The 10,926-nt window shown below is 34.8% G+C and overlaps 3 protein-coding genes across 4 annotated transcripts in view; 1 reads left to right on the forward strand and 2 right to left on the reverse strand.

Annotated features, from left to right (window-relative positions):
* LOC109540957 (mid1-interacting protein 1-like) overlaps positions 1-1,083 on the reverse strand; it is an 18,335-nt gene extending 17,252 nt beyond the window's left edge. Inside the window, exon 1 of the mRNA XM_019909538.2 lies at positions 865-1,083. The gene's annotated coding sequence lies outside the window, so the exon portion shown is untranslated. The remainder of the gene's footprint in view (positions 1-864) is intronic.
* On the forward strand, positions 253-5,140 carry LOC109540954 (leucine-rich repeat-containing protein 1). 2 transcript variants are annotated; one of them, XM_019909532.2, is made up of 8 exons: positions 253-604; positions 1,041-1,176; positions 1,343-1,632; positions 1,687-2,107; positions 2,196-2,651; positions 2,704-3,064; positions 3,122-3,287; positions 3,347-5,140. In XM_019909532.2, exons 1-8 carry the CDS (start codon positions 458-460, stop codon positions 3,530-3,532), a joined length of 2,163 nt encoding a protein of 720 aa, XP_019765091.2. In that variant the 5' UTR covers positions 253-457; the 3' UTR covers positions 3,533-5,140. The 2 variants fall into 2 exon arrangements, with proteins under 2 accessions (XP_019765091.2, XP_048517381.1); XM_048661424.1 differs by having other exon boundaries at positions 521-1,176.
* Positions 5,141-5,242: 102 nt separating this feature from the next.
* Positions 5,243-10,926, reverse strand: part of LOC109540953 — a 7,846-nt gene continuing 2,162 nt past the window's right edge. The window contains exons 2-16 of the mRNA XM_019909531.2: positions 10,163-10,431; positions 9,973-10,088; positions 9,730-9,917; positions 9,401-9,498; positions 9,235-9,348; positions 8,923-9,176; positions 8,537-8,867; positions 8,116-8,211; positions 7,999-8,054; positions 7,740-7,942; positions 7,504-7,686; positions 7,049-7,451; positions 6,752-6,994; positions 5,948-6,691; positions 5,243-5,610 (exon numbers count right to left, since the gene is read on the reverse strand). Coding sequence (XP_019765090.2) covers positions 5,447-5,610; positions 5,948-6,691; positions 6,752-6,994; positions 7,049-7,451; positions 7,504-7,686; positions 7,740-7,942; positions 7,999-8,054; positions 8,116-8,211; positions 8,537-8,867; positions 8,923-9,176; positions 9,235-9,348; positions 9,401-9,498; positions 9,730-9,917; positions 9,973-10,088; positions 10,163-10,431 — 3,462 coding nt within the window. The 3' untranslated portion in view covers positions 5,243-5,446. The remainder of the gene's footprint in view (positions 5,611-5,947; positions 6,692-6,751; positions 6,995-7,048; positions 7,452-7,503; positions 7,687-7,739; positions 7,943-7,998; positions 8,055-8,115; positions 8,212-8,536; positions 8,868-8,922; positions 9,177-9,234; positions 9,349-9,400; positions 9,499-9,729; positions 9,918-9,972; positions 10,089-10,162; positions 10,432-10,926) is intronic.

Here is a 10,926-nt window from a genome sequence, read left to right on the forward strand (position 1 = left end):
AAACAAAAAAACCGCGACGAAATCACATAAAAATTTAACTATTTAACCAAGAACCCAACAAAATGTCTACTAATTAAAAATGTTTTTTTTAAGTTCTGATTTGAAGAATTATTCCGCCATTAGCGCGGTGCAGTGAGGCGCGATGCGTAAACCTTGCCAACTCACAGAGCGGCATCAACGCAAAAGCGCAACTCAACACAGTGTTATCCACAGATCAGAGCCTCTGTGATCTGTGGTGATCTGTGAGAACATCCTGTCATCAGTCTTTATCTATAATCCTGTGTTATCAAAGATGGAGTCGTGCGAAAACAATTAATTTATGAAAGTACTTTCCCAAAGATATTCTGAATATATTGTTTGAATGTTTGTACAAAAAATGTAGCTTGCCCTCAGAGCAGTCCCACATAATCAAAGTTATGTTTTGAAAATGCTTTTGGTTTGTCCCTACTGAAATAATATGGGGTGGTTAAGTTGTTGTGAATGTAAATCGAAGGAAGAAAAAATCACAGAGTTAGATTTCTCTCGTTGTGGAATAGCCGAAGTCCCCAATGAGGTTTACGTTAACTCACCATCGTTGGAAGTCCTGCACCTTGAAGGGAATAAGGTGAAAACTAGCGTTGTCGCCTAAACAAGGCAGTCTGTAGGAGACTGCTTTTATAAACAATCAAATGGCATGATAATGTTCTGTAGAATTAGTCCTAGGAAATATATAAAAACCTTTAAGCTAATCTTAATCACACCATCATCAAATACCTATACATCGGTCCGCTATCAATAGAAAACAATCAATAATCTTCCTCGAAAGTGTGTGGTTTTAATATAAAACAATCTTAGCATTAAAGCTCACCACCAAAATGAACTTACCAATAGTATACAATAGGCAAACACACGAAATCAGGTGGCCTTGCTATCACCAATATCCCGCTACAGTCATTAGGCATAACGCAAAAACTAATAACTTGAAAATCATCCACATGTCCGTAGATTATGCAATGATTTCTAAATCATTCACTGTGTTGACGTGTGTTTTTGTCTTTCAGCTCAAAGATTTGTCTCCCCAGTTGTTTCAGTGCATAGATCTTCGCTACTTGAACATCAGTGATAATGAAATCCGAGCCATACCTCCACTTATCTCAAAGTTATCTAATTTACAAGTTTTGATATTTAGCAAAAATGGTTAGTAAAATGCTTAATTTTCAGATATATACAAACAATAAATGTTTATCAATTGTTAACCAGCATAAATTTAAATAATCTCGACTTACATCGTGTATAAGTATGCTTTTACTTAGACGCTCTACGTAAAAACTTCTCGTGTTGTATAAATCGTGTGGGTTTTCAGTTTTAGAAGGAGTGCATCCAAACCTAGATAAACTGAGCAAATTGACCATGTTAGATCTCAGTATGAATGATCTTGGAAAGGTGCCTGAAGCCATTATGAGTCTCATTAATTTACAGCAACTTTGCCTAAATGATACAGGAATCGACTTCGTTCCTGCCAATATCGGTAGACTTTCAAATTTAAGAATTTTGGAACTAAGAGATAACAATTTGTGCGAACTCCCCAAGTCAATCAGACGTCTGACCAATTTACAGCGACTAGATGTTAGCGATAACAACTTATCTAATTTAGTGAGTGCCTCTTCGATGCAAGCTGTCCGATTATTATTTTTTACACTATTGTAGACTGAAATTTGTGAAGCACATGGAAACTTGACCGAATTATGGATAAACGGCAACAATATTTCGGAACTGTCGGTGTCCATCACCCATCTGAAAAAAATGAACGATTTTGATGCCTCATATAATAATTTAGAATCGGTGCCAAAAGAGATCGGACATTGGACTAAGATTACCAATTTAATTTTAAGCTTTAATAATCTCTCCAGTTTGCCGAAAGCTATCGGCAACCTGAGAAATCTCCAGGTATTAAAATTGGAAACAAACTATCTGGAAGAACTGCCCAATACCATTTCCAAATTAGTGAACTTGGAAGAACTGAATCTGCAAAATAATTCATTGATGAAAATCCCCAGCGGCATCGGCCACCTTAGGAAATTAGCCACGCTAATACTATCAGATAATAAAATGCAACATCTGCCAGCAGGTAAGATAACGATAAAATAAAGCAATTGCATACAGTTTCTACCCCTCTAGGTCTTCTTGGACTCAACTTATAAGTATATTTTTTGCAGAAATTGGCAGTTGTTGCGAGCTTTCCATTCTCAACATCCACAATAATTTCCTGGAAAAATTACCTGATGAAGTAGGTCACCTACAGCATTTAACCACTCTAGGACTGATCGGCAATAGACTCTCCTATTTGCCTATTACTATATCAAAACTCACCAGCTTGAAAGCTTTATGGCTGACGCCTAACCAAACTCAACCTCTGATACATTTACAAAATGAACAATTGCCAGATGGGCAGGTTGTTTTAACATCTGTGGTTTTCCCTCAAGTACCACTGCGTGAACAATCTGCACCCTTACCTCACTTAGGAAACCAAACCAGTCATATTACATTTAATACTGAAAGAACTGATGCTGATGCTACGGATCATAGTAACTTATCATTAAGCAGAACGCCTACACCTCATCACAAAGAACTGAAAAGACTGCGGGAAGTATGGCGAAACACTCATGCACCAGGTGAGGAGTTTACTTCAAGTCTATGGTTGTTTAACAATGTTAACAATTACAGTGAACCAAGTCCTCAACGTATCAGAGATTAAGGAAGCCAAAGTGACGCATATATCAGGCGATCTGAATACATCGCAAAACAGTCTCAATGGGCATGAAAGTGAACCAACGGATGTTCTGGAAAATGTTTTGGACAAAAGGGAACACAATAAGACGCCGCCTAAACAACCACCGCCATATCATATTGCAGCTGCCTATTCAAAAAACGCACATTTATTCGCCCATAGTCCTCCCAGTCCTCTTGATCAACCCAAGCAATTCAGCCAACAGCAACCTGCGAATATCCACATGCCCACTCCCAAGATGGCTAATCGTCACCTGTTGACTGAAAGCAATAATTATATAGGTATTCCCGTTGATAAGTAAGTGAGGATTTAGAAAAAGTCGCTTCGTTAATATCAGAAAGTTTTCTCCAACAGAAAAGTTGCAATGAAATCAATTTCAACGAACACAGAAGAAGAAATGAACGGACAGTCGCCTGAGAATGACTGGCCTTTTGGGCACCATACCATTTTCAAAGTTATGGAAATAGAAATGCCTGAATTTCACGAACCTGGAGATTTTCAGATTGTTGCAAACAACGATGTATGTTAAACATATTCTTGTCAATCCATATTTGATTGCTAATTGATTGGATATTCTAGGGAATTTTCGTCGAAGAAGTTAATACTCAAGGCGCCCTTTTCCAAAAATTATATCCCGGAGATAAAGTGTTAGCGTTTGATACAACGGATTATACAGGTATTGACTCATTGGCTGCATATCAAGATGCTACGCGCAAAATAGGTAATGTGCGAATAGTAACCGTTTCTCGTAGACATGTTACTTAATAATTTTCTGTATTTTATTCAAATCAGTTCGGAGGCGTATTTGTTTCAAACTGCCGTATAAGACTAAAGTTGTTCATGTCGGTTTGAAATTAATTGCCCCAAATCGTATTTTGATTTAGCCATTTCTTTTGGTAAGTAGGTATATTACTTCTAAAGCATTTCAAATCGAAATGAAATTTTGACTGTATTTTTATGTTAAGCTATTTCTAGATAATGTTACGGTTTGTTTAGTTATACACGATTCAAATTTTCGATCTACGTGTTCTTAAATTTTAAACTGTCGCGATTTTTAACTATTGTTCTTATAAGTGTTTCTCTTCCGTGTAACTGTGAAAGTAGTAAGTGTTATCAGGCGAAAAAAAGTTGTTGAAGTTAGTGCCAAAACGTTGTTTTAGAAATGTGCCATTAATTTATTACCTACAATTTTTTAGAGTAAACAGTACCCGGATAAAAATTAAATTCCAGTATTTAGCCACCCTACAAGAACACACCTTACCTTCAGCAAAGGTAGTTTTAATTATGGGTAAACGTTCTCTGTGATTTGAAGTAGTGATTGTTTAATAATCTCTAAATGTGCAAAAGTAGATTCCGTTAGTAAATGATGTTACGTTTATCAGTAATTGTTATAGAAATATTTATTGTTACCAATTTTTACTGAATCTCAATGTTGCCAATGATCTTGTACAACTAAACAAACTTTAGGGTAAAATACCTCCCAATTTGTATTTAAGTAACAGGCTGTGAAATTAATTTTTATAATAGGTCCTATTCATATTATAAAGTGTCTCATATAACGTGAATTTGACCTGTAGTATTATTTATTTATTAGTTAGTTTTTGTTCTGGAAATGTATTTATTATTTCTATGATCATTTTCACTTTTTAAAAACTTGGTAAAACGCTTTAGGCTTACGTAATTTAAATGCGCCTAGATATTTTACCAGTTTATTGTTAACTATAATTTTGGAAGTTAGAAAATATTGTACATGGTGCAGTTTTAAAGTTACATCGATGTTCTATATATTCTAACTTTGTTTCGAAATCCTTAGGGATCCGTGCGGCGAGTAGTAAAAAACGGATACATTATAAAATGTAAATAGTTTTGGTCAAGTCTACAACATTGACAATAAAAGGGTGCGGACCAAAATTATCAAGTTAAACTTAGTTCTGCTTAAAACACATGTCCGCTTTTTGTGACTTGCCTGCACCATACAGGATTATATATACCCTTTGTGCAAATCATCTATTGCTAAATTAGTTAATGTATTTTGGACTATTTATGCCCAAATATACTCATTCATTAACTTTTTGAGCTTCTCTCATTTTGAGTGTTCTTAATGTATTTTAACATCTATATGTTGTTACTAATTATGTGAAAATTCTTATTGGCTCTCTCGATTAGATTTTTTAATGCTAAATGATGCCTAACTGTTCTCATATATCAATGTTTTCGTTTACGGTCACTCTCATTTTGCGAGTGCAAATTTTGTAAGAACACTGTTATTTATTATTAACATTTAAGTTACTCAATTACATTCGACTGACTTTAACATTTATACTTTTTTAATAAAATAGATATTTCCTATTATATAAATCTATTACATCATTATTTGTCGTTTTATTTCACGTAATAGTGTAGTAAACGGAATATTACACGGGTGTTCGATACCAAACGGATTAGAATAGGGTATGGAAACTAAATATACCAAAACTGGATTGAACATCAATTTTATTTACTTAAAGATTTTATAAAATGCTTTTAGAATACTTAGCAATGAAAATAACGTATCACAACATCAAAAGTATGCATTAAGAAAACAAAATGTGCGGTAAAGGGAAGTTTTAAAAAAAATTGTAACCACATACAGCTAGAATAACGTATACACGTTTACGCACATTTAATTAGCGGCCTAAGTTATGCCAGTTTCTTTTTTAAAACAATATCGGCAACATTAAAGTGAGCAACTTTTTTCTCTTTGGGGGGAACTGATTGGTGGCAAAATCGTTTAAAAGCCTCAAGTTCCAACTCTTCATCGTCCATATCATCTTCTAATACATCTCGTGGCTTAAAAACATTATCTAAAATTGAAAAACCGTGCAACAGCGACAACACCTTTTTCGCACGATTGAAGATAAATGGCTATTTTGGTAGACAATCAACGAATTTAAGAAACGTTACGGGAAATACGGATAGTATTGACCGATTGATCAGGTTGGTTGTGGAAGTTCGATTACCGAATGCCACTAAACTCCAACAACCATTCCATGTCTCAAAACGTGAGGATATTTGTAAGAATAACGTTAAATCAGCAAATATTATTAAGTTGGTTTTATTCAAGTAATTACACATAACATTAAACAATGGGTTTTAAGTACAGCTATTACAAACACGACAATATTTCCCTCATGGACTTACCATATAACCAGTCATCATCCTTATCAAATTCTAGATCGAAATCATTTCCATTAGATGGAATAATTGATACTTGAGCATCATGATGTGAAGTATCAATATCCATATTATCATCAAAGTTGCCGTCGTTTTTATCAATTTTTGTTATTTGAATACCAGGTAAACCAGATAAAATTTCTTGGGCATCTAAAGGTGTTACTGTCGCTTCATCTTTAACGTTGTCAGCAACACTAATTTCTCCAGTCGTATTGAAATTGTTCGAATTGATAAAATTTGTCATATTTGGGATAAATGGCATTTCTAATGGTTTAGAATTTACAATCCTGTCCATGTTGCACTCTAAGGATTGCTGTAATCTTGAGCTTCTAATAGTAACCATCCCGTTTTCGGTCTTAAATATTGCCGCAGGAGCTGACTCGTCAACTGAAATTGTATTTTTCATAAGATGTTGACTCTGGAATTGCTGAAACATTGGGTTTCTTAAAGTAACCATTCTCGGTTTTTCTTTTGATTCATTCGGTTGAACATCCGTTTTTTTATTTTTCTTCTTTTTCTTCTTACTCGTTTTGGATACCTTTGAACTATCGTCATTCTTTGTCTTTTGAATCAATTTTTCTGTATCTACTACTATTACACCAGATTTTCCTAATACTGAACTATCTTTATTTGAATCCGCTATTTGATTCGCAATCGGAATATGGTAGCTTTTATTTGCCACTGGACCTTCCACTTTAGTGATTGTTATTCCTGAAAATTTACAATTATGATCAATATGTGAAGAAAATGAAAAGGTGCTACCATCTTTACCTGGAGGCAATCTAAGATTTCCCAAAGATCTAATTTCATCGTCGGTAGGTTCACGTTCTCTTTTCGTCGCTCTTGGCTTCGGTCGTTTCACTTCTATGTCCTCAAAACCATTTGGTAAGGAGGATATAGAAGTTTTGTCGACAGCTAAAGTCACTTTAACATCTTTGGCTATAATTTTTGCCTCGTTTGGAACCTCGACATTTTTATTGCTGGAATGAATCCCATTCTTTTTCTTCTTATTTCCTAAAAAACACATTTTCAAATAACATCGAATGAAAGCTATATAACGTTATTTACCTTTAACATCAACAATTTTATTTTCCATTTTGGCCGTTTTACAATATTCGTCTATTACAGGCTCCTCCACAAGAGTCGTTAACAGCTTATCTTGATCAGGTGTACAACCCTTAAGAGTAATGGTAACCAATGGGGTACCATTCATACCACCAGGAACCCGTTTTATGGTCACCATAGCAGGAATTGTTTCTTCAATTGTAGTTTTCTGCAAAACCAAGCTTTCGCGCTTCTTAGCCTGTCGCTGTTTTTTCAGTTTCTTTTTCAACTGAGCCTCTTCAAGCTTTTTTTGTTCTTCTAATCGTTCCTTTTCTCTTTTCAGTTCCATCTTCCTTTCATGTTCCTGCCGCGCCATTTCCTCAAGTTTTCGCTTCTTCTCCAATTCCACTTGTAGTTTTTCTTGTTCCTAATGGAAAATATGAATGAGTAAAAAGCAATAAAGCTCCTTTTTTACTCACTTTTTTCTCCCGTTGCCTAGCTTTCTTTGCAGCCTTTTTCTGGGCTAGGTCTGCTTTGCTTTTAGCAGGGTTTCCTTCGATATAATTTACCAGGCCTCTAATTTCATTCATCTTACCTACAGACACAGGATCGAGATCTGGAGGGGAAGCGGGAAAATTTGAAGGAGATGGAGGCATAGGTACCTAAACAAACATTTTTACTAACTTGAAGAACTTTTGATGATGTAATACCATACCCGAGTTTCTAATTTAAATTTAGAATTTTCTCGATCGAAAGATTTTTGGTTGATCTCACTTTCCCTTTTCTTTTCTTTCCTTCGGAACAATCTCACTCTCAATTTCTCTCTAGGTTCGACAACTTTTTGGATGCCGAAAACCTCACAATAAGTACAGCTGCATTTTTTTTGTGGCTCGACGATCTCGGGCGCAGTTGGACAAACTAAGAAAATTGTTATTGTTAACTTGCTGATAATAGGTGAAAAATTCATGACACACCTGTAGGAGCTGCCCCTTTATTACCAGCTGGCTCAGACGCATTTCTCTTCCCCGGTCTACAGATGGAGGTACGTAATAGATTAGCAAATGGCTATTAGTATTATTAAGGTTTCTTACCGATGACCATTTATACGTATTTGACGCAGTAACTCTTCAGTTTCTGCTAACTTTTCAGCAGTAATACTAGGTGATGTTGGTTTATCAGCTTCATCCCTATAATAAATATACAGTGTGGAAGACAATAAGTATCTTTTGTTTTCCAAAAACGCATAAGCTTCCGGATTCAAATTAAGCTCTTTTGTAATTTGTTTAATTTCAGCTAAACTACTCGTCGGAAATACCAGATATCTTTCTACTTTCTACTCATATTTTCAAAAAAACTACTGCTACGAAGTACTGCTCTTTGCCGAACTTGAATTAATATCTAATGGGTGCATTTTAGAATGTAGGCTATGCAAAACTTTTCTACATAGTTGTAACCTGATGAAGATCTAACTGGAACAATAAATGACGTCGCAATCCAAAATCTCCAACTTACTTCAAAGATTTGCCAAACCCATTCGCTAGCAATTCGTCTCTTAGGCTCGGAATTCGACCGTTTTTCACCTTATCAATAATCTTTTCTTTTCTGCTTTGTATAAACTTCTCAAAAGCCGTTTTCGAACACAATGAATCATTGTTCTTCAATTTTCCAGTGTCTGTAGTATTTACAAAGTCCCCATTTGATATTTTAAGTTTTTCGCTAAGCATTTCACTAAGTAGTATTGAATTATCGTTCATTTTTAAGTCATTTTTTTCCGATATCACGCGACATACACTGGAAGGTTTCAATACTTCTTTTTCAACAGCGCTCAAATCTTCGAGATGATCTGCAAAAGAAGGATTTTTGAAAAATATCAATATGAATCCGCAGACTTTACAAACCGTTGACATGGTCCTGAAATTGCTCGAGATTAAGAATACATTTACACCTTCTACAATATGTTGTTCGTTCTTCCGTAGCAATAAACGAGAAATCTTCATTTGAATCTAAATAAATCTTATACTTGGCAACTAGGCATTCTTCACATATACATTGTCCATTTTTATTCAGACCCGGACCTTCTGGAAAAAATTGCCTGTCCTTAAGCAGATCAAAGAGATTATCGTCTATTCTGTCCAGGTCAACAATTTTTTTCCTACAAAATAATTGCAATGATAACAGCGGTTTAATTTTTGTTTATTTTCGCCACTTACACGTCGTTATTTCGGTCCACCCAAAACGTAGCGGAAAGTAATTTTTTATGAGCTGCTAAAATTCGTTTTTCCCTTATTCCTTCTTGGGAATTGTCAGCTAATTTTCTTTGCTGACTAAAACACATTTTAGGTTGATGTCGTAGTCAAAATGACATAAAATACTTACTTGGTAACAGTTATCCTATTTTCGTGTTCAGACCAAGTCCTTTTGAGCTTTGTCATTGACACGAATGTTTGAGGAGTGTCACCTACGCTCTTCTTAGTCTAAAAATTCCAACACTCTTAAATTAACGAACGTCTTTCAAAAATGTTACAGTTAAACAATACAGCGTGTACGAAAGCGTTTCTATTGGTTGGAGATCTGTCAATTCGTCCGCCGTCGTACGAATTGACAGATCTCCAACCAATAGAAACACTTTCGTACCATCGTATCATCGTACAAACGGATGCATGAGACACGGGCTTTAGCCTGCTGTTTATTGAATGATTGCTTACCTTGAGACACTCATCCACTTTTGTTTTAACACGATCGCTTTCATAAAAAAATCTTATGAAAATAAAAGTGTTAAAGTCGATCCAACAAACACGGTATTTCTTATAAATAATATCTCTTTCAAAATCTGTAAATACCGGTATTAAGGTTTTGGCGGCAGTCAACATTGCCTCATAATAGTCAAAAAATTCTGTAAGTAAACAAAATTAGAGAAAAAAACACGAATTTGGTAGGATATTCCTTACTTTTAAGCGGTTCCTCTTTGTCATTTTGACTATAATGCCATTGGGCAAATATACAATACTCCCTTAACAAAGTAAATATTCTAAGCCATACCTGACTTTCATCATCTTCTCTTAAACTACAAATATAAACATTTTTTAATTTGCTAGTGAATAATTCGTTAAATATTTTCAAATATCTTATAACAATTACCAATTAATCAATTCCCTCATTTCACATACGAAATATGTTGAGAGTGTATCAGATGTAATCTTGGGTACTTGGCAAGCAAAGTTTCTATACGCATAGAACAAATAATGCTGTAAATCCACCCATACAAAATGCACTTTCGGAGCCTGTTCTTGCACTTTTTTGACAAAGTCTAGCAACATTTTTTGTTCAATTTTTGTAAAGTTGCTGTCCTTTTTAGGTAATGGCCCCGGATTTTCGACTCTTAAACCCTTTAAAGTTCGTTGTGGATTCTAAAACAGCCAAACCGAACTTATTGAATACTTGTTTTTATATATAAAAAAAGTTAAGTAATCCGCATAGTAGGCAGATCTTTAAAGGTAAATGCCCGTTTTGAAGCAATCTAACCATTAGTAAAAAACTTATGAAATTAACCAAAATACCTACAAGTGTACGAAAAAATAAAATACAAATATAATAAAAAATTGCCAAATGTGCGATATTTTTCAAACTGCAACAAACAGCGTGGGCGTAAGCCAAGTTCTCATAAGCGAAAAAAATTCCGAATAATCGGACGATTTAACAGACGGAAAAAGTTGAAATAAAATATGTAGTTCTAATTTGCGATTATTTCTTCCCGAAAAAAAAGCAATCATTTTTCGAAATTCGACCAAGGGCTTTCGGTAATTTGCAAAGCATAGGCTGAGCTTGGAAAAATTGAATAAATTCTACACTTAAAGCAGGTATAGGATCTCGGCTTTTACAGTTTTTAGTAATATGAGGTCCAA

This window comes from Dendroctonus ponderosae, unplaced genomic scaffold (genome assembly GCF_020466585.1).
Source record: "Dendroctonus ponderosae isolate FM_Combo_2020 unplaced genomic scaffold, Dpon_F_20191213v2 Dpon_F_20191213_1, whole genome shotgun sequence".
Lineage (NCBI taxonomy): Eukaryota > Metazoa > Arthropoda > Insecta > Coleoptera > Curculionidae > Dendroctonus > Dendroctonus ponderosae.

What these genes read in the sequence shown, in the direction of transcription:
- LOC109540954 (XM_048661424.1), top strand. Translation starts at nt 855, where the DNA reads ATGAACTTACCAATAGTATACAATAGGCAAACACACGAAATCAGGTGG. An exon ending in AATGCAACATCTGCCAGCAG is followed by an intron (nt 2,108 to 2,195) that starts GTAAGATAACGA and finishes TATTTTTTGCAG; the next exon opens with AAATTGGCAGTTGTTGCGAG. An exon ending in ATAGGTATTCCCGTTGATAA is followed by an intron (nt 3,065 to 3,121) that starts GTAAGTGAGGAT and finishes TTTCTCCAACAG; the next exon opens with AAAAGTTGCAATGAAATCAA.